The 23,334-nt window shown below is 32.2% G+C and overlaps 3 protein-coding genes across 11 annotated transcripts in view; 2 read left to right on the plus strand and 1 right to left on the minus strand.

Annotated features, from left to right (window-relative positions):
• The window catches only part of LOC128875555 (uncharacterized), a 24,936-nt gene extending 17,468 nt beyond the window's left edge, over window positions 1-7,468 (plus strand). For both annotated transcript variants that reach the window (XM_054121219.1, XM_054121220.1), the window contains 4 exons: window positions 947-1,026; window positions 2,369-2,656; window positions 4,493-4,609; window positions 6,022-7,468. In XM_054121219.1, coding sequence (XP_053977194.1) covers window positions 947-1,026; window positions 2,369-2,656; window positions 4,493-4,609; window positions 6,022-6,300 — 764 coding nt within the window. In that variant the 3' untranslated portion in view covers window positions 6,301-7,468. The remainder of the gene's footprint in view (window positions 1-946; window positions 1,027-2,368; window positions 2,657-4,492; window positions 4,610-6,021) is intronic.
• A 795-nt stretch (window positions 7,469-8,263) lies between these two features.
• LOC128875551 (probable E3 ubiquitin-protein ligase HERC4) lies at window positions 8,264-14,393 on the minus strand. 5 transcript variants are annotated; one of them, XM_054121209.1, is made up of 19 exons: window positions 13,954-14,116; window positions 13,617-13,697; window positions 12,907-13,102; window positions 12,718-12,828; window positions 12,515-12,637; window positions 12,156-12,431; window positions 11,940-12,091; window positions 11,708-11,824; window positions 11,364-11,630; window positions 11,116-11,243; window positions 10,749-10,917; window positions 10,358-10,669; window positions 10,092-10,274; window positions 9,924-10,007; window positions 9,670-9,858; window positions 9,284-9,594; window positions 9,031-9,180; window positions 8,614-8,953; window positions 8,264-8,507 (listed from the first exon to the last, which is right to left on the minus strand). In XM_054121209.1, exons 2-19 carry the CDS (start codon window positions 13,617-13,619, stop codon window positions 8,355-8,357), a joined length of 3,264 nt encoding a protein of 1,087 aa, XP_053977184.1. In that variant the 5' UTR covers window positions 13,620-13,697; window positions 13,954-14,116; the 3' UTR covers window positions 8,264-8,354. The 5 variants fall into 5 exon arrangements, with proteins under 5 accessions (XP_053977184.1, XP_053977187.1, XP_053977186.1 ...); XM_054121212.1 differs by having other exon boundaries at window positions 13,548-13,697; window positions 13,954-14,114; XM_054121211.1 differs by lacking the exons at window positions 13,617-13,697; window positions 13,954-14,116 and adding an exon at window positions 14,211-14,393.
• Window positions 14,394-15,983: 1,590 nt separating this feature from the next.
• Window positions 15,984-23,334, plus strand: part of LOC128875705 (moesin/ezrin/radixin homolog 1) — a 37,728-nt gene continuing 30,377 nt past the window's right edge. For 2 of the 4 annotated variants that reach the window (XM_054121528.1, XM_054121530.1), the window contains exons 1-3: window positions 15,984-16,161; window positions 18,063-18,117; window positions 22,052-22,231. In XM_054121528.1, coding sequence (XP_053977503.1) covers window positions 18,106-18,117; window positions 22,052-22,231 — 192 coding nt within the window. In that variant the 5' untranslated portion in view covers window positions 15,984-16,161; window positions 18,063-18,105. Of the gene's footprint in view, window positions 16,162-18,062; window positions 18,118-20,424; window positions 20,675-22,051; window positions 22,232-23,334 lie in introns of those variants that run through there. The other 2 variants (XM_054121527.1, XM_054121529.1) reach the window with 2 other exon arrangements.

Below are 23,334 nucleotides of genomic sequence, written 5' to 3' on the forward strand. Positions count from 1 at the left end.
AAATTTTCACCGTGAATTTTTTCAATATAAATCAAATTGTAATTTAGAAAGTTGCTGAAAGTTTGATATGCTATAAAAACCGAAATTATAAGCCATTTAAAAAAAATAACAATGAATGACCACATCGTTACTGAGATATAATTCATTAAAATTTTAAACTGAACGTAGAGAAAAACCTGAGCCTGTTTTAATAACTGTTCGTATATTTTTGATACGGTATAAAAATCGACTTATTGGTTTTTTAAGAAACTTTTTTAAGGTACTGAAATCTACAAAACTAGAAGTGTTCGTATAATTTTGATACGCAATGTATGTTTGTTGTAATTAATTCAAAATAAAAATTATTTTAATAAATAAAAAGAAGGAAATACTGTAGAACCTCTGTTATGCGAACGTTCTTATGTTCGTTTATTTCTGATACGGTATAAAAATCGATTTTTAGTAATGGTAACGTTAATTCTTTCAATATTAAAATGCAAATGGTGTCCAGAGGGGTTCTGGCACGTTGAATATCAATAGTACAATTGGTTTTAATGAAAGACTGCTTTAAGACACTGGAACCGCAAAAATCCAAGTGTTCGTACAATTTTGATACGCAGTGTGCGTAAACAGTGTAGATCGTCCAAAGTATTACAGATAATTCTCTTAGGAATCCTTGAAGCTGTTACAAAATTCTTTTAGTCTTATCTAGTAGATTCTGCCTAATACTACGCGCATGAGCACTTTTAAAATAATTTGAGTAAAACATAAGTTCTATTGCAATCATGAAATTTACATTTGACGATGGTTTATCATATGTAGTCCCATTCTAATTGCATTCCCTGTACTTGCTTACGTACGCTTTTGTGGTTAATATGAATAATTCTTATTTGCTCGATCTAGCACATTAATTCTGAATCATACTTCAATGCAGACTAATTGCATGAATTCTTGAAATTGTTTCTAGGCCTTAAACGCGTGGCTTGGCCGCCACCTCCAGAGGATCAGGACTTTGATTTCATAGAACAGGGACCAGTGCAGGCGAAGGTAATTTTTTTTTTTTTAATAAATCCATAAGAAGTATACACGTGTTTGATCGGATTGTTTAAAGCGATCAGCGATAGACACGTGTATTTTTCTATGGAATTAATTAAGGGATGTACCCCGAGTCAACGATCGTAGGCCTTTGTAGACACTTCTTCACGATTGTGATTTTTGTATTATTTTGTACTTGTCACGCCGCTGTTTGCTCGTGCATCTGTTGTTGTGCGTGTATTAGACATAATGTTGTATTTTTATGTTCCTTTCTTCCCTTTCGTTTTATGAATGTACCCCACGTTACGAGCTTGCTGGTATGTCGTAACTAGCTGAACAATCCTGTATTACGTCACTTCAAAGGTCTTTGCGCATTTTATAGAAAAACTATACGAGTATGAACGCGTTCGTTCTAATTTGTGCCATACCACGGTTCATTCGTGTTCATACCGTTTGATCTTGACCGTTCCTTTTTTTGTAATAATGAATGTTCTGATGCGCGAAAATCGTCGAATGTTTTTCGATAATAATTCAAAAACAAAGCACCATCCGACATTGTTGCAAAGGAAATTGTGATTCGGAATCGTCTCAACTCCCATTTCCGGTTTTTACACTAATTCTGGGACACCCTGTATAGACATGCTACAGTATCGTTCGTTTTCTTTACCAAATACTATTTATTTTGTTCTGTCAGACGTGACAAGCTAAAGTTAGCTTCGACATTAGAGCTACCAAACAAGTAAATTTGACTCGTGTGCGTGAAACTCATTTTTAAAATGACTCAATTATTAACTTGCTTCTTTAATTTCAAACATATACTAGTGTATTTTTTAACCGACTTCGAAACGAGGAGGTTACTCGATTCGACACGTATATTTTTCTTTTTTTTTTTTTAACAAATACGCATTGTCCTTGATATTTCTAGTATTAATGGAACAATGTTACAAGATTAACTTTCTAGGATCGATTCAAGTCCGACTAGATCCTTTGTACGAGGCGAAGACCAGGTACCGATACGTTGAGAGAAAACTAAAGGGAAAAATAAATTGACGATTAAATTTATTTATAAATTGTATTCGTAATATAGTTGGCAAAAATGTACGCAAAGACTTTTGAAATTGACCCGACATATACGAACTATGTGTATACCTTTGACAACGCGGTTGACTACACCACTGTGGCTGTCGAGGCGGATGTACCGAGACTATTTCTTCAAAAGAACAAAAAAAAAACAAAAAAAAAACGTTCGAATTCGTCGCAACGGATGATCGAATCGGGCCAAAAAAAAAAAAAAAATCATTAATCGACACGGCAATGCCTACAAGAAGCCTCTGTTTTCCCTTCTATTCGAAAGACCCGTGGAATCGGTGATCGCGCCTCGTACCAGAGCAGTCCCTCGTCAGGTTCGTCGCCTCAACCGCCCTCGACGATCGCTCGTTCGTCGACTCAGAGTGCCGTCCCGTCGTCCCCGTCACCGGTTAGTCCTGGTGGAACTCTACGACAGCCTTCGCACTTTCAACATCATCCCGTGCAGAAGGGCTGGGCGCCGGTAACACCCCCTGCGACCTCCCCGATATCGCAACAACCGATTCATCCGGTTTCGTGGTCCGGACAACAGCAACAACCGAATCACCTTCCTCAGGTAAGTGATCGAGGCGTAGGTGTCGACTTCGTATCCCTGATATCGGTTTGCCTCAGAAGTTCGTGCCAATTCTTAAAGAAAATTCAAAGACAGCAAGACAGTTTTGATTTCGATATACATTTGGACAAATTTGTAATTGTTTCGTTATACAAGAAGTAAACTGTTAAGAAGTAAATGTTTTTAAATTATAGAGCATTGAGGTGAAATATTTTCTCAGGCGCATCGGACCCCTTGTTTCGTTATACATATTTCATTAATTAAACGACCCTTTTTATTCCCTATTTCTATCAGCCCGTACAGTTAAGGGGGCCATCCCGTGTCGTTTTTTAAAGGTTTCTTCGGAATTTTTTATAGCGAAATGAAAAAACACAGAAGATCTCACATTTTTACTATATATTTATTCAGCCTTTAATTGTAACTTTGAATATTTTTCAGCAAAAATATAATGTGGATCACGAGATTTATCGCACGCATGTGAAAAAAAAGGTAGGTGAACGGCGTCCATGATTCCGGCAGACTGGCTAATCTGAAATATAAAAAAACAAATTGCATGTTAATCTGTAGATGGATGGATCTATCGTCGGAACTAGGATTTTTTAATAATCTTGAAAATTCAATTTTTTATATGCTTTTAAACATTAAGACCCAAAATTTCATGATCTTTTGCGACTACTCATTTATGAAAAAAGAAAAACGGTTCAGTATTTTTCAAAAATCCTACTTCGAGCGAACGGCTATCCACCTACAGATTAACATGACTAAATGGATCCTTCATTTATCGATCAACCATCATATTAATAATATTCAATGAGCAAATAGTTGAGTGTAGAATAGTGAGCCTTTTTCATCCGGTTCCATCTTTTCGTGAAATATAAAAATTTCTTTTCGAAGACTCGTCCATTTTCCAATTCTTTCCAGTTATTTTCCAGTTATTTCAGATTAGCCAGTCTGCCGGAATCATGGACGCCATTCACCTACCTTTTTTTTTTTACATGCGAGCGATAAATCTCGTGATCCACATTATATTTTTGCTTAAAAAAATTCAAAGTTACGGTTGATGGCTGAATAAATATATAGTAAAAATTTGAAAGCTCTGTGTTTTATCATTTCGCTATAAAAAATTCCGAAAGAACTTTATAAAAAAACGGCCGTCACACGGGAAGACCCCCTTAATTCATAGAATTCTGAAACACTCGGTATATTCAATTAATTCAGTGCAATTTTATCAGTAGGACTATATCAACAACACGTATCTGTTATAATTTTCGATAATTAGAAATCTGTTAGACAATAACCGAAGTCGACACCTATCCATATATCGGATCGCATCATAAGTAATATCCTTTGTAATATATTTTCTGATTCAGTCATTTCAATGGAATGAGATACCTCGATACCATATACATATATGGTAACACTATCTCCATGTAAAGTTTTTCATGTCTCTGTTTACTCGTGTAGAGTGAAGCATGAACTTGTTTAAACTGAAAGAAAATTTCGTTGCTATCACACTGAAAGGTTTTTGATGCGTACATAGGACAAGTACAGCATCCTATTTTTTTTTCAAATAAACATACAAAAAACGGCATTACTTATCAAACGATCCGATAGCTTGAAAGTTTTATCGACAGGTGGATTGCTTCGCAGAAGAGGTGTATAATAACAAGGAAACTATTGTATTCTTGAGTTCTCTGTGTGTATTTCCTTCTGTCCTGGAACAAGAGTGTAGTCAACAGCTGTTAATTTCTAAATACGCGTCCTTTGGGAACGCGTTATGTTGAAATATCTGTCACACAGCGGCTCGCGAGATTAATCTAATCGTGTTGTTAATTACAGCAACCCCTCCAAAACAATTACTCGTCGCAACGACAACCGCAAAGTCAAGCGGCCCCAGCTGTATTCGAAGCACCGCCATCCACGATCACACTTCGCCCGGAGCCTCCAATCTCACAGGTTTGATTCATAGAAATATCATCGCTTTGCATTAAAAATCACTCGATTGCGAAACGATGCGTTCACTTTTTGAGAGAGGCAACATAGAACCTTCCTTGTTCTAAAATATAAATAGGAATAAGTGTATACAGTTCCTATTGATTAGTTCCTATTAAGTATGTACAGTGGGTGTAGAATGTATTCGTACACCGATCAATTTCTAAAAAAAACTGTGTAAAATTGTAATTTATTAATTGACTTTTTATAAACAATGACATTCTACATATTCTCGGAAATCTCTAGAATAGATAGATTACAAAAAGTATAGCTATTTATGTAAGTTGCGAAATTAACGAGAAATAAACAGTTAATCGATAGAAATATTGAAGCAATAAGTATTCGCACAATTGTTTGATTTTTTAAAATTCATTAAAAAAATAAAAGTAATTTACATTAATTTATAAGTATATAATACTTCCTTCCAGGGATTTCCTTTCGATTTTATGATTATTGCAACTCTTCTAAGCATTAAATTAACTAAATTATTAGTTATTCGAAGTGGGATCTTCTTCAGTTCCTCTATTAGAACCTTTTTTAAAAGTACTTTACTGGAAATTGGATGTTTTATCATTCTTACGGAGCAATAAACTAATGTGTTTACGTTAGAAATTCTACTGTAAATGGTTCGTCATAAGAATCGTACAAATACTTATTGCTTCTACACTGTTAGCCACTTTTCGCATTTTCTTGTTAATTTCACAAATTATATTAACTAGTAAATGTTGTTTGGACTATATCTATCTTAGAGACTTCCGAGAATATGTAAAATATCATTGATTATAAAAAAGGAAGTTAATATACTACAATTTCACGCAAAAGTTTTTTGGGAAATTGATCGTTGTACGAATACATTCTAAACCCTTTGTACATACAGTAACTATTGACCTGTTTAGACTTGTTTTAAATATTTCTTTAAACTTCATATAATTCATATACTCGTGTTGTATCTGACACCAGCAAATAAACACGGTTTAAAAAGATAAAGAAAAAGGGGCTCTCAAGGTAGCTTTATTAATATCTTACAAATTGCCATTGTTTGGTACAATTTTTTAATGCGATATCATTTCTATCATGTTTTTATTGCATAATCAATTTGGTGTCAACGGAGAGTCTTGGAAATAACATTGTTGCTTTCTACCGTTTTTATTAAAGTATGACTAAAGTTTATGATAACGTCACCTATTTTTATTATACTCGTGGCTCGTTAAGGGCAGAAAAGGATGAATACGACGTACTAATATTTTTTAATGGATATTTTCAAATAGGATAACATAATCGTGACGAAACTGAAACATTACGCGCTGTGATTAAAACTGGATGCAAAAGATTTGTAATAATATGAATGTTCGTAAACAGTTAGATGATAATTGTAGGCACCAGCGCCAGTTTATCAAGCTCAACCTGCCGCAACAAAGGCTCCAGTTAGTGGAAACATGAGAGGAGACCTGAAATGGCCACCGCCATCGGTGAAAGCTCAAACGGAAGCCGAAAACAAAGCCAGGATGGATTTGGCAAAAGGACCTGCTGTCAGGCCTCGAAGAGTAAATAAAGATTATAGCGGTTTCTTCGCTCAACACGCCTTGACCAATACGTACCCTGGTTACCGAGCTCCGCCAGGCACTCAATACTTCACCCCCTCCTATCAACATTAGCGAATCTATTTCACAATTATTTACCTCTTTCGAAACGTTGTCCTGAGCCTGATTTTTTCACGATATTCGCGAAACGTAACGCATATTTGGATTTTGTTATTTTGAAAATGATACAGCTATTTAAAGTTAATCCGAATCCCAATTACGTGATTCGCGAGGATGTTTCGATAAAAAGAAAGTCGCTCGGGACTGTTTTCGTTGGATTTCGAAATTTGTACACTGGAAAGAAGAAAGAGAACCAAAGAAATGACCGATTAACACATTCACCTTTTGGTTTAGGTACTTTAGGACTTAGGACTGTACACGGGTTACAGGGTAACGTGTTTTCGCTTTTCCAGTTCTTCTAGTCCGAATTGGCACGATACTTTTTACGAGATACGTTTGAAATTTCATCAAGGTTCTTCACAAACACTTTCTGTTCGGATTTCGAATTTCAACATAACTTGTATATACAGAGACTGATTGAACAATTGCTTTTTAACGCCGTTACTTTCATTCAAGTGTAAAATGCCATTCGATAATGTAGCTTTATAAACTTTTATCGCGAACCTTAGTCATCCCTTTGCACTCCTAACACCAGCTGTACTGTCTAGGCACTCAGAGGCGTACTGCTCAAATACTTGGAGGCATCGTACTCCAAGTAATAAAATAAATGTAACGTTTCCCTTAAACTATGTTAATTCATGTATGCTTGCGTTTGGTTAATATAAATTTTAAGTATGTAGTCTAAAAAATTGTCAAGATAATTTCGTGATCATTGAGTAACTCATTAGTAGTTGAATTATTTGGAGTGCACAGGGTTAATATATTTAATGCCAAACGTTGACATTACAAACGAAAACTAACGCTTCTGACAAAAAAAGCTATTTATCTCGTGGAAGAGTGGTAACATCTGAAGTATGAGTTCTAGCGAAACATTACGATTATTAATAATAAAATCGCCGAGTTAATACAAGAATGTCTATTAACGAATAACGAAAATCGATGTCATAATCATGATCGAATGAAAATCGAACAAAAATGTTGCGAAAGATTGAAACGAATATATGTCATGACATCGGAAATATTTTTGTAAAACGATAGAAATGACCATGTGTCCATTGAATAACGGAACTTTTTAATAATGTAACATACTGATGTGTATAAATAAAGAATATCTACAAATCTATGTGCGGAATGTTAATTTTAATCATTTAAAAAAATTTATTTCAGTGTATAATAATATATAATTTACTTTATAAATAAATATACAAAATGTATTCATGTACTAACGCTAACAATCTATAGACTATTTTGTACGGGATATATATACATATATAGCAGTGACAAACGCTTGAAAAATCACATTTTTATTTATTTGTAATCTTGCAATTGGAAAGTAAGGAAAGGAAAACCTTTACCCGTCGCTTATAAATAAACGCTAAAGGTCTAACATTAACACTCTTTTACATTGTCTAGTGCTTAAATAAATTTTTAACGTGTACATTAAGAGTGAGCAACTTGTTACAAATAACGCGTTAATCACATGTTTAATCATTAAAAATGCACTCTATCAAGGAATATGATCTTTGATTATAGTTTATTTGCTAACAATTTTCCCTGAGATCATCTTGCTTTTAACATTCAAATTTACTGTAATATTGTAAATATTGTATTATTTAAAATAAATCATTAATAGATCTTCCGTAATACTCATACTTATAAAACTATGGGTTGTTAGAATGGTGTGTATAATATTTTCAATATATTTATTTTCTAGTTGCATTCGATGCATGTACTGGTAAGCATTCGGTATTACTCTCTCGCATAATATCAGTAGTTTCAAATTCTTACTGTTTGTAATTTTAGACTAGAAAATAGCATAAGTTATATAAAATCAAACGTAGAAAAATAGACTGGCAATAATGGAAACTTTTTATCTAACGATGGGTATAAAGATTCTAAAATATTTCAAATGCTTCAATTACTATCTAGCGGTATAAGTTAATTTAATTCAAATTAAGTTTCAACATTATAATATGCATGTGTTGTAAAGATAGGATAGTAACAAAATTTTAGACTAACGAAAAACCATGCGTTTGTTGAATAGCTTGTTGTAACTTGTATCGTAATCTTTCTCGAGTTTGATACCGTGGGAGATCGAGCAAATTGAAACATGTATGAGCAACGGGCAACATACGTTCGTCATTCGTTGGTTGTATTGTAATCTGGAATGATTGATAAACAATAGAACATTTAATATGAAGCGAATAGTTAGGAAATAGCATGTAGTCACAATATTAGGAACGAAACGTAAAAATCTGCTTAACGTACCTTGATTGCCTTCATGCCTTGTATAGGTATTCTATCGCTTCCAGTTAAAAATAATAAAAACTTTTTCTTTTCTTCCAAAGGCAGTTCACGAAATACTTGCCAAAATAGTATAATAGTAGGATCATTTTTCGAATATCCTTCCTTGTACATTGCATTTTTTTCCAACTCCTCCCAATCATAATCTTCATTTCCTACTACTACAGCCATTAGTTCATGGCTGTGAAATAATTCCAGTACCCGTCCACCACAAACTCTATGAAAACCTTTGTGAAATTCTTGAAAGTGACGTTCAACAGATTTGTTCAATATATAGTCTACGTACAAGTCAACAAATTGTTTTCTATAAATAATAATAATGTTGTTACATGTAAAAATACAAAGAACCAAAATCGAACAAACAAATGAAAAAGTATGTACTTATTCTTCAACGTAACAGGAACTTTACTACCTCCTGGTAAAAGTTCGTATATTCTTTTTTCGCCAAAGGCTTCTCTAGCAACTTCAAAATTTAAACAGAAAACTTCCTCGAAGTCTGGTTCATCATAGTCGAGTATACTTTGCATACTCCTATAATAATATTAATAACATTATTCAACAGTCTTATGTTTTATCTTGTGTTTATGTTACTAATATTTTATCAGGCGATTTAAAAAAAAAATATATATCGTACTTAGCGAGTACTGGTGACATTTCTTTAATGTCGATGAGTCCAACTGGTTCATGTAACAATTTTTTATATAAAGCTAATGGAAATGGTAAATCAATAATAATAAAATTGTATATGACAAGTCCACAAAGTATTCCGATTAAAAAATACATGTTTTCATCTTCGAGCGAGTCTTCGCTGAACCAAATAATTCTGGTCTCTTCATATTGTTTAAACATACCATACTTGGGATCAAGAATTTCTTTTAATAAAAGCATAAAAAATTCTTTCTTAACTCCGCCTGCATCTTCTGCTTCCTCGCCGTGAAACTTTACCTATGTATAATAATATCATTGTGTAACAATTGCATTCTAGATGTACAATATTTGAACTAGAATTATAATACTCACTCGTAGAGGTTTCTTTAGGTCGGTAGAACTGTAACGAGACAATTCTAATAAAGTGTCTGCAACTATATTTTCGCGTGATACGTTTAATAGTAGAAATTGAATATTGTGATGCGCATTTACAGAGAATGGATCAAAAAACATTTGATGCGTTACAGCTCGAGTTGCGGCTTCGTTCATTGCCGATTGCATCTACCATACATTAAGAAACATAGTTTAAGAACTATACAGTAACATAAAATAAATTTACTTCATACCTGAATAGCTTGATCTGTTTCAAGCAATATGGTTTTTGCTTGAGCGTCGAGAAGGAAAGGATAATGGCAGAATACGTTCTGGTACTGAACAAAATTTGTATAATTTAAAAAAAAGCTACAGATACCTACAATTGAAAAAACCACAGGTATAATATTAACATAACTTACAGAAGATTCCTTTTCTGAAATCCATTTTATGTAATCTTCTCTAATGTCTATAAACTCGATTAATTCTGGTAAGTGAAACGTAGCATAAGGCACTATGTTTCTTTTGTTGCCTTGATTGTTCAATATATTTAGTAAGCGTAATTGATGCAAAACACGTTGAAGCGTCATATCCCATGATACACCCTACAAAGGTTTACATTCTACAGTGCTATAGAAATCAATATTTTCATGTTTGATTAGCAAAATAAATAAATTGTGAATATTACCTTATTTGGTTTCGCTTGTTTTACATAATGAAGAACAACTGATTTATGAATTCTGACTAATCTCTCAAAGTAATGTGATGGTGCTTCGATCCACCATTTAGATACAATTTCAAGATCATCTGGTTGTAATAGTAAAACAGCTTTGCAAAATGGATTATGTAATAAATTGCAATTAAGGGGATTTGCAAAACCGTGGTACAAAGGTAATATTAAGTATATTCTTAAAGACTCCAGACAATGTATTCTAGGTGTTGTATTAACAAGGGAACTAACAAAAGAAGGAATCAAACTCTCTGATATGCAAGTAAATATCTAAAGAAAGAATAATAAATTCGATGTAATATGAAATTCGAAGTATTTAATCTTTTATAAAACTTATTTTCTTGTATACCAGTTCTTGAATTGTGTTGTTATCCAATTCTCTAATAATTCCGAATGATCTACTAGCTCGCTCAAGATCCAGTCCATGTTGTTTACTCGAACATCCATAGTGATTATCATTATTTAGTAAAAATGAACCGTTTATACAAGCTTCGCTTTCAAATACAGTCTGTAAATACCTGTAAGAACATTTTCGCCAAATTTTACAAATCCTATCGTGAATTATATTTATAAGAGAGAGAGAGAGAGAGAGAGAGAGAGAGAGAGAGAGAGAGAGAGAGAGAGAGAGAAACAAATGACTTGTGACTATTGCTCAAATAAACCACGCAAAGAAAGACACATTTGGATCAGTCATAAGTACTAACTTTTCTACTCACGTCATAAGGTCATGATCAATAGGTGAGCTTTGTGGAACTCTTTGACATGCCATCAATTGTTCTTCATTTATTTCAAGAATTTGATAAACCGATTCTAATATTCTACAGTCATCTGGTTCTATATTATCCTGCAAATATTCAAATGTACAATACATAAAATATGTAATTATTAATATTGCACATGCAATATTATAAATAACCGTTTTTCTGTAACCATTCCAACATTATTCTAATTAATAAATACCTACCTTTCGCGGAACTACAGTTGCAAAACAATGATCTCCGCCAGTAAAAATATGTCTAACTATATAGTCAGTTCTAGAGGGATCAAACTCCTTATCAAGATCCATCATCGAAGTGCCATTGGGTGCAACCCATGGTCCGCGTACCACTTGCGGAGTGGCTACGCTGCATGTAACTTGATTACCTAACTGTCCTGCCCCACCTAGGCCCCATGCATAAACTTTACCACGTGATGGCACTAATGCTAATGTGTGTCTTTTACCACATGAAATCTGAGAGATAAAATAATTGCATAAATTTAACATACACATATTTAACACTTAAAACTTGTCTAAATATAATAATATACCTGTGTAACTGTACTACCCATTAGCTCCATAACTTGACGAGGTAAAATTTCATTTGAATTATTACCATGTCCTAACTGGCCATACATTCCTGCACCACAAGTGAATACTCCACCATCCTAAAGTAATACCGCATTTACGTAATAATTGAATTTTATACATTGAAGCTTAGAACTTTTTTGCGCATCTAATATGACCGATAAAACGTCTTACAATATAAATTAAAATACTAACCAATGTTAGAAAGACAGAAAATTCTTCACCACATGCTGCATAACACACCTTTGCATTTTGTAGAGTTTGCAACTGACATGGAGTATTTCTATTCTGTGTATCATTTAGCCCTAACTGGCCAAATGTATTTTTGCCCCAACCAAATATAGCACCTATAGAAAATTTAATTATTTCTATGGCCTGTAAGAACTAATTTGTATTTAATTCTATTATTACCTGATTTTGAAATAGCTATGCTGTGAAAACCCCCACAGGCAATAAAAGCAACAGGGACAGCAACTAAACTGTTAACAAGCGTAGGTTTTATTTCATTTTCAGTGTCAGAACCTAAACCAAGTTGTCCTGCACTATTAGAACCCCAACTATATAATTTACCATCATTTGTTAATGCAAGTGTATGTTTCATGCCACAAGCTATTTGTACAATTACACTTGTACCAAGTGTTTTTACCATACGTGGTACATATTCAATAATATTTTTATTATTTAAACCTGTAATTAATTTAAATATAAAGTAAACAAACAGTATTTGGAAAATTTTCAGGCAAAATACATATAAATTTTAAAAGTAGTACCTAGCTGTCCCTCTCCATTAGATCCCCAACTAAACAACTGGCCCCACTCATTTACTGCTAATGTATGATATGCCCCACAAGCTGCCTTTTTAAATACAAATGCATCTAAATCAGGTACCAATTCTAAACATAAAATAGATTATTTAATATAACACAGAGTTTGTTTAACAATTTATGTTTTTTATCATATTCCTCATACTTACGTAATCTTTTTCTTCCCTTTGCGTGTCCAAGCTGTCCATAATCATTGTTTCCACATGAGTATATTTGGCCATCATGAGTAATGACTATTGTGTAATTTTCACCACATGCAACTATAAAGAAATTATTCTAAAGTATAAAAATTATAATGTAATTCTTATAAATGCCTTAATTTACAATTGAATTCTTACTATGTTGAACATCTGTGGCTTTTTTAAAATCCACCTCACGAGGAATTAAAATGTTTTCATCTTCTATACCACCCAAACCTAGTTCCCCATGTATAGAACTACCCCAACAAAACATATCTTTTGTTATTTTGATTAAAGGATGTTTCACTGCTATACGAGGCTCACAAGCCAAACGTCGTTTTTTAACCCAGTTTGCCTACACAAACAATTATAACTTTATTGTTTTATGATATAAAAACTCACAAATATAATATTGTGCATAGATATTTACATATAAAATTAACCAAACAAAGATGAAATAAATTAATTCTGTTAATATCATTTTCACAAAAATATATTTTCCAAAATATTTCAAATGCCTGTTAAGAATTCTGTTCCAATAAATTAAAAAATGGATAACGATAATGAAAGTGAACTAATCTAATACTTGCTACAAGTACAACATTAAAATTATACAACTACAATATGACATAATATTCAGTCTCTGTAAAATTAAATTAATTTATTTGTACTGCATGCTACTTCTTCTCTTTTGTTTAATTACATATAACTAAAAAATATGACAATGACTTTGTAAAAAATGACTGAAACTTGATTTTACAGATTTCAAACAAATTAAGTACATGCTAAATTATACATACTTTTAAAATGGTATACAGTGTAGAATAATTATGATAACTTTTAGATGAGAACAGGTATCAGTAACTAACCATATTTTTCTGTTTCTCTCAAACTGTAAGCATCAGAGATGTGGATGGGACATACTATTTATGAAAAACATGTGGTATGTCCTAAAAATAACATTCTTTATGATACTCTAATATAAATTGTCGAAATACAATAATTCTAAAAGAAGAACATTATTTTTATGTATATATCACTTTATTTCTTTTAAAAAAATTCATACTACTATTATTATTATACTTATTATTATCATTCACTATGTAATGTTCTAATGTGAAACAAACGTAAACATAAAATTATATTTATACACAAAATTTGATTCAAAGATGACATTGCGCAAATATTGCATTAAATGTAACATACTTGAAAAAATTTATATTCATTGTAGTTATTTATCCTGTCACAAACGAAATTTTAACGGTTTAGGTTAAGAGAAACGGAAGAAATTTAAGTGGTTTAAAACATGATAGATGACAGTATTCAAAGGACTGAAAAGTAACAAATTAACAACGCAAGAACGAATTAGAAAATGAAACGCAGCAAATTTCATCTATATGTTCATAAAAATTTATTTTTATGTTAAAATACACGTCATCAGCATCTTTTCATACGTTACTTACATTTCTTGACGATGTAATATTTATCTAAAGTGTATAAGTACAAACATTAGGATGTATAGAAACTTTTTAATATGATATATAATTTATTTGTAAGCGAAAAGGAGAAGTTAATGACAATTCACTATTTATCGGATAGTGATAGCACTTGTAAGGATGAAAAAAACCCAGAATGTAGTACAGTAATAATATATAAAACCTACGGAATAATATTCGATAGAGTGCATGAACAAAAACATATTTGTATTATAGAAATAATATTCAAATGAATTTCTGAATAATTAGGATTTATAGATGAATAATAGCAAATTAAATTTCCAAATGTCTGGGTAGAAAATGATGTGATACGATCTTTACAATCAATAAAATAGATTTTTGCCGTTAAAGGGGAAAGTCACTAATCTTTGAGTTTCCTTTCTAGTTTATGCCACGCAGCTTAAGTTTATGGACAAAGGTTGACAAGTTAGACGTTTTTATCCTTTCAAAATATCTAACCTGTGTGTAATACATCATTACAATTTTTAAGAAAGAATAATTGCAATGAGAATAAATTATGTTAGTATTAGTATCATTATTTAATTGTTATTTATTATATAGGTATTCATTTGTGGGTTACATATTTATAGGTTACATATTTCAGAACTGGTTAATCTTCAAAGGAGAAGGGATAGCCAGTGTTAGTGACTTTTCCCTTACACTATAAAAATGAAAGAAACTAAATGTATGTTTCTCTCTATATTTATAAATTATATCACAACCGACTCTAGTACTAGCCATTCTGAGAAACGTGGCAATACAGTTCAAGTCCAGGGAGTCCTATTTTCCAATATAAGAGTCTTGTGCTTCGCATTATAATTAACAGATTTTTAATAGAAAACTATACTTGTTCAAGAGATTATCAGAATATTCCTGGGTTTATTACTCTTTGCTTGGTATGTTGTTGGATTGTATTCACTATCTTCCACATGTGGGCAACAATTTTATGGGTAATTTGTTCATTCGGTATAATTATTCTGTAGTAGAGTAAGTGAAAAATCAGGATCTTGTTCAGACACAAGTCGTTCAAAAGAGGCGTGGAAGAAAAACAAGCATTATTTGTACGAATTTTCCAAATCTGAAATCTGAAATCTGAAACTTCCCGCTGTAAATTGGCAACGCAAGATGGCCGACGGGCCTCCCTCCTTGGCTTCATATCGCGTCTAGTTCTTTGCTATCCTATGCCCGGTCCCTATGTTCGTGATTATAATACGTAACAAATGCTAAAAAAAGAATAGGAGAATTGTTTCAATTTATCCTAGAACAATATGCGTCAGTTGATGATATTTACAGTAGTTAGTTATTTATTTTCTTTAGATATATATAAACTTATACGAGTTTTGTTGAATGTCCAAAGATGGCGTTTGAAGTACTCTTGCCCAACGAAAATATAATCACTTTTTGGGGACACATCTCTCCCCTCATCTTTTTACATATATAAAAATAAAAGTAATTTCTTAATTATAATACAGGTACACGTTTTAGTCGTTTGTTTACTTTCTTATCCTTATTATACATTTTTGATTGTACTCGGTTTCCCTTAAGGGGAAACTTCCTAATGTCTATTATTTATTCCTTACATTTAATTTGTACTTATTGTTTACATTCCATATATATTATTATTTAGAAAAGTATATTTACAGTAGTAAACTGTTATTTTTACTCAGGATCACTCTATCTAGCATATAGTTCATGATTTCCCCCTCTCTTAGGAAAAGTGAGCGAGCGGGTGGGCAGGCGGCAGCCATATTATCAGTGAGGTGTCAGTATTGTCTGAACGTGACGAGATTTTTGGGTGTGGAACATACAATTTCCTGTCATTTTCTGCCGCGGGTATAGTGCAAGTGCAAGTGCCACTGATTTACTGTGAATGTGTAGCACATGTGTTGTAGGATATACATCTTATAAACACGATAATGTAAGTCGTACACAACTAATTGTTGCTTAGTACCGAGCGGATATACGAGTAGTATTTCATAAATCGTATGACAAACCGTTTTTTCTAACCCATGCCGAAATTCTATTTGTTCAATATTGTTGGACACCACTGCACCCATGTATACGTTTGCTTTCTTCTTTGCTCTAGGAAACTAACCTCTTACTTACTAACCTACATACTCGTCATTTCTTTACATTTTACATTATAAGATCGTCTCGTATTGCTCTTCGATCATTTCTTCTATGAGTACGTTTTCCTTGTTGACATCTTGGTTTTATGTGTAGTATTTATCCGGTTGCCCTATGGATGTGTTTCTCATATAATTTCATTCACTGAAGGTGACATTGTACTACATCCTAACTTTTTTTTTTTTGTACGAAGTCGTAAACATGTAAATGAAAAATAAGATTTCCTAAATGTACATACATAATTAATTATTGGTCGGGGGAAATTGTTTAGTTGATTAACGTTATATTGTTATAATCATCGATACGTGAACCCTACTTTAAGTGTAATATGAAATAGCCGAGATTTTGCGAGACATTTAGTAGCTGTTCGTTCGTTTCCTTTAAAGTAAAATGAAACTACAGAGGTATGATATATGCTTACATTTCTGTTAATCCTACGCATTTTTAGCTATGCTTAGCAATAAGTTATGGCACTGTTCACATTATGTACCGGAATATACATAGAAAACTTTCCGCACCTTTTTTTAGCAATCGAGACTTCGGTAAATTAATGTACAGTTCGCCGATTGGTATATCGAACATTTGGGTAATATTTACTTTATTTGAATTTGTACGTAAATTATTTAATGTTTATGGGACAAAGGTTTACGACCGACGAAATGGTGTATACTTGTGTCAATGGGCGACCTTGAAAGACATTTCGAAGACCGAGTCTTTTTTTTATCGTGATATTTCTCGTTCATTTGCTTTTCTTTTTTTGTCTGTTATATAAAAAAATCTAACATAAACACCTGGAATATTTACATTTCATAATGTGCCTCATCGAATAAAGTTTTCTTTCTAACTACATTATAAAAAAAAAAGCACAAAATGCAATGTAGATTTATGCATTGAACAGAAAACATCATACATTCGCGTAGATACGAATTTTACAATGATTATTTTGGACTTCGGACGCAGTAGTCGGAAATGGAAACTTTATTAATAGATCCTTTCTATCTCCTTGCTTCTTGAAAAGTTGGACGGATACGTCGCGCGAAATTCCTTTTTTTTCTTCCGTCGTTAACAAAAGTTAAGAGATACCAACGGTTCAACGGACGTGGTGGTCCTAGATAAAAGGGGAATGCTAGACACACTGTACAGACACTCCTTTCTGCCAGCGGATGTCGGTCACGCGGATTTACATTATAACCTGTCTCTTCTTCCAATATGGAGACATGTGTACAGTGCCTCCAATCTATACGTGCTACTTATTGTTCAATTAGTTTTTGCGACAAGAATTATTACCATATTAATTTCATAATATTTATCAAGTAATTAATGTCTCGCGATATATTTTTCTAAATGTTATTTTACGATATATTTTCTGCATACGTTATCTTTGGAAGATATTAAAATACATCGGTGATTATATATCAATCTCATTTCCAATGATTTGAATGATACAAAATGCAATATGATCGCAAACGATGTCAAATAAGTGGTTGTGTTATTCGATATTGTACATTTGTAGTTCCAGTTAGATTTTAGAATTTCCGTTAAAATACAATGAGCTCTATTACCAAATTTTGATGACTGCTTTTGCCATACAAAAATTATAATGTTTTGTATGATGTTCAGGTACACGCTATTACAAAATACCTACTAACTGAATAAGTTTGATTAATTCCAGTTATTTTCTTTTTATTACAGCGGATAATTTCACTATTGAACACGGGAAAACGAAACTGCCATAATGCCGAAGTCGGTATGTACTTTCCCATAAATTAATTTTATTTAACATTAATTTTCTTTCGATTTTTATAGTATGAGAAATATTGTAGACTTGTATAATAATAATAATAAATTATACTAAAGTATTTTATACGTAGCCTTTAAAGTAGGTAATTTCCTAATTAAAAAGTCCCCCCTATATAGAGTGTTAAAAACAGTGGCGAGTGTGCTTGATTTTGCAAAGAATAAATGCAACTACAATTCACGTATAACAAAAAAAATTATTTGTAATTTTTTAATACATGTAAATTACTAAAGTAATCCAAATTAATGAGTTAAAGTTTTGCATTTTCAAATAGGTAAATTTGATCAAAATGTCATGAAAAATATTAAGCTTTTTACTTGTCAAATGAGAATACATTCTAAACGATAAAAAATACTTTCATCTACAGTAGGACCTTGATTAACCGGAGTTCGTTTATCTGCTGTCTCTGTTCTTTGGAATCTTGATTTTTCGAGAGTATATGTATATCCTAACTAAAGATTGCAAAATCAACTTTTCAATTACCAGTAATTTTTGTAAAATTTGCAGTCAACACAAAAATTTTATTCACGCAATCGAGCAACACAAAAAGATATAAATAAATGTTTATTTGGAACACAAATATAACATAAAATGTAACGAATAAATAAAGAACAAATACCTCTTTGTTTGAGTGATTGGTATAACTAGTAAGACTGAGAAAAACGAACCAGAAACGACACGTGCTTTTATTACGAAAATGTAAACGATTCCTTCATTATCGGTAAAGGACCGGTTGATTATAATGTACGTCATGCTAATTCCGTTTCATTTTAAATGAGAGGGGATCAATGTAGACCCTCTTTTGCCACTTGTTGTCACATCTGGAAATATCTCCTGACAAGATTACGTTACGAACACCGCTTTCTCCATTCCTTGCAAAAAAGCCTGAGTATGAAAATAGTAATTACAATCGAAAATATGAATTTCTAAAATAAAAAGATCAAAATTAATTCTTTAAATGTTAATTAACATGTTTATATATAATAATTAGTATGACAAATCACTTTTTAGTAAACCGTAAAATTCACAAAATTTTATGTTTCTTGTCCTGCAAAGGTTTCATTTTATACAAAGAAAAGGAGGTTTTAATAAGTTAGCCTTAAGTCTCGATTATCTGGTGGACCTTAATTTATTCAATCTGCTTGAGTCCACATTACGGCCATTAATCGAAGTCTTACTGTACTATGTCATCGTAGAAAGAAACTGAATCATGCAATGTTGACGGTGTCTTTAATGTTTCTAACTACAATTCTCCCAATACAGTTAGAGTTCAATTCTGTCAATTTCCTAGAAAATTAATTTTTGTGTGTGTTTATTCGATCTTCGGTTTTGTTCCGCTTCCATTTTATTCGAATTGCGCTTGTATTTTTTTATTGAAAAATGATTGAAAAGTATATTAGATTATTCGTTATACCTACTAATTATAAAAAATGTCCCTTTCAAGAGAACGCTTATTTTCAAAAGCTGTTAATATGATGGTTATCAATCGTAACAAGTCATTATCATTGAATAGATGGCTAATAAGCAGATAATAAGAGATTCATGTATCACTTAATTTCTGGTTAACTTTCTTCTTTATAATTTCTTAACACATTTTCGATTACGAGTAACACACTTACGAGTAAAAAATGGATAATGGACGTTCGAAAGAGGATTAATAGTCGGTATGGATTAAAGAACTTATTATCTACTCATACAAAAATAAAATGAGTAAGACATTATTTCATAAGTGACATCTATACGATGAATTGTGTCGAGAATCATTTTTAACCGACTTCGAGAAGGAGGAGGTTACTCAATTCGACATGTATATTTTTTTGTCCAAAAAATATTGCGGTTGTCAACGTGTTAAATATACATATGTAGATCTAACTTAAAGATTTCAAAGTATATGTAAAATGTAGTCAGTAATTGAATAATACGCTTTTGCGAATCGAGCCTACTCATTTATATCTAAAGTCGATTTTTTTTTTAATAAGAATCGAATACCCCTTAAAACATGGCTCGTGTCAACGGGCATGAACCATTTTCAAAGTATAGAGTTGCTTCTTTCCGCACACACCCGGTATCTCGGCTAAACGCTGATTGGCTGCGGCTACGCGCACCGGCTTCCTCACGTGACCACTTTCAGTTCGTCCTTCTCACTCTTGCAGGTTATACCAATGAATTAGATAGAGAGGGGGAACGTTGCACTGTTTTAAAGCAGGAAAGTGGGGGGAAAGACGCTACCGGTTGCACTTGCCCCTCAGCCCATTGTGTGACCTGAGACCTGCTGAGACCGGCAAAAGTCGACAGCCAATAGTCAAAAACCATTTGTACGAGTGTTCGTTTGTTCTTAGCATCGTGTTTCTCAAATTTACGGTGCATCGAAAAGATCATTCGCGATTCAGTGCCTAGTACATAGACATTTCATAGTCCACATCGTACCAACGGTTTATTTCTCGTTTGTTTGAATTCGCGTCGCAAGTCGCGTATCGTTGCAGCCATGGTTGCCGGTGCTAAAATGGTAAGCGTGCATGCCATTATACGATCTTAATGAAATATTTTCTTTAATTCATACTTTCTTCGCCGAAATAATACTCACCCTTTACAATTGTAATGTACAGTGTTGGCTAATAGTCCTTTTCGTTTGCGGAATCACTTTTTATGACATGTACGCTTGCAATGTCCGCAAGGCCAGCGTGGTACTTACTTGTTTAGATTATCCGTTTTTCGTGATCAATGTTGCATCTAATAAGTCAGTGATTGGCAATCTTGTTGAATCTTGGATTGAATTTGATAAAAAATTTATTTTTTTCTAAGTTCGTGGATTAGTTGTACTTTCTAACACATTGGTAAAGTTGGAGTTGCTTATGATTGTTAAAAAAGTGTTAAGAAAATGAAAAACAACAAATAGCACAAAATTAATTCTACTTGATTACTTTGTTCGTGTATTTGATTATTCCAGAAAGCGGTCATTCGAATGGTTATAAGAATTATTAATAATATATTTAACTTACAAAAATGCGTGCTCACATAATGTAGTTTGATTTATGGACAGACACGGTGAATGCATCTTTTACGCAGGCCAATTTTGCTGATACGACCAAACATGTTTTAATAACAAGATAATTATCCTTTGGTTTTCTTAAGCGCTAATGTTTTTGATGTATAGAAATTCAAAATATTGCAAACACAAACAATTTTCTATCATTTGTCTTTGCTCCATTACGGAGAAAGACAGAACTATGGTATTTGAATCTTAAATCTTACATTAAATGCTTCTTTAATATCTGAAATATAGATTCACTAATAGGTTTTCATTTTCATTTAATTGATCCTTTTTGCAATTCCTACATCAAAGGTTAATATCTGTAAACAGTTAATATGGCATTACAACTCAATGTTAGATTCATTGTTCATAGGTCTTACCTTAATTCAATATAATATGTATTTAGTAAAAGTTGAAGAAGAATTAAGGGAAGAAGGAGCAGGAATAGAAAAAATTGCTTTGATCGTATAACTAACTTTGCACTGTTCAGCAAAGATTCAGATGTAGATATGAGTTGATTTGAACAATTGTTCAATTTATATAGGTAAGGACAAAAACAATTTGGAAGATTCATCTATAGCTATGGTTGATTTAATAAATATTGATAGTACAGCCTTAGCATTTTGTTTTAGAGTGGCTATATCAGAAAATCGTTTCCATTTATTGCCTCGAGTGCTATATTTGGTATAACTAAAATTAGTTAAAAAAGTTCAGGCATACGCGAATTATTTAAATGAAATGGTGATTATGAATTTAGGGATAATAAATAGGAACATCTTCTTTGTTAATTAATTATTATAAACTTCGTTTACTATAATTTAATTCATATCATTTTTTTTTTTTTATGTAAAGATGAACGTCAGGGTGACGACGATGGACGCCGAACTGGAGTTCGCGATCCAGCAGACGACTACCGGAAAACAACTTTTTGACCAGGTTGTGAAAACAATCGGACTACGTGAGGTGTGGTTTTTCGGACTACAATACACCGACAACAAGGGTGATCTGACATGGATTAAACTATACAAGAAGGTAGGATGACTCGTTATTTATTCTACCAACTACTTTGGTATTAATATAGTCCTGCGTAATGGTTTGCCCTCATTTATGTATGAAATTGGGTAATTTTTAATATTTAAGAGCTTTTATAGATGCTTCAGTATGAAATACCCCTGGTATTTTGTATGTGCCAAATATTCCCTGCTTCATATAAATTAACAGAAATAATATTGTTATTCTCCGTAATTTTAAAATTGAAAACATCTTATTTTCACGAGATAAATGTTTACAAGGCGTGAATTAAGATACATCATGTTTAATATATAATTAGTAATATAATATATCATGTATTCACATAATCAAAAACTTCAAATACTATTTGGAAGTTGAAAGGTTGTGTGAGTTACATGAATAAATTTTATGGTACTAGGTTTGAAGTACTCCCACTTTTAAATGCTACTCTGTACTTTTCGTATGAATATATATATATACTTATATATATATTATAATGATGATTCGGTTGAAGAACCTTTTAGCAAATGGTTATTTTCAATTGCTACATGTGCCAAACTCCAAGTGTTTATATTCGTTAAAATATGCAAATGGATACGTCGAATTTGTACGTATACGTTAACTCTGTGAAAAAGTAATTTAGGGAAGCATGCAACAGTGGATGCTGATGTCATCGACTTTTATAGTTTCGGTCGATACGTTTTTACTTGTTGAATTCTTCACTGGATTTCATGTTCAGCTACAGGTATAATGTTTAGGTGCATATTCATTTAATATATTATAATTTATTTTATATGCATTTAAATCACTCTTTAAATATATCAAAATGTAAGTTTAATATTTATTAAACTATGTAAGTTTAATATTTATTAAACTTTGTATTTCTCATAAAGAAATAATGACTAATTTATAGTGAATTCATAATCACCACTATAAAGGAACATATGAATTCATCCGTAAACTTAACTTCACGAAACACTAAATTAAGAATAATTTGTACTCAGTATTTTCCACGACGTGCATTGATTAAAATTGATACTTGATATTAATCGTTAGTGATCATTCGTATAATTTTGTCGAGAATTAAAGTAAAATTAAAAAAATTGAAACACACAGAATAAAAA

The sequence above is a fragment of the Hylaeus volcanicus genome, chromosome 4 (genome assembly GCF_026283585.1).
Source record: "Hylaeus volcanicus isolate JK05 chromosome 4, UHH_iyHylVolc1.0_haploid, whole genome shotgun sequence".
NCBI lineage: Eukaryota > Metazoa > Arthropoda > Insecta > Hymenoptera > Colletidae > Hylaeus > Hylaeus volcanicus.

Excerpts from the sequence above, each read along its gene's own strand:
- LOC128875551 (XM_054121209.1), bottom strand. Across the intron at positions 12,638-12,717 it reads AAAGGGAAGAAAAAGATTAC|AATTGGTACCTGATTTAGAT; the intron begins GTAAGTATGAGG and ends TTTTATGTTTAG. Across the intron at positions 12,432-12,514 it reads TAATGGAGAGGGACAGCTAG|GTTTAAATAATAAAAATATT; the intron begins GTACTACTTTTA and ends AATTAATTACAG.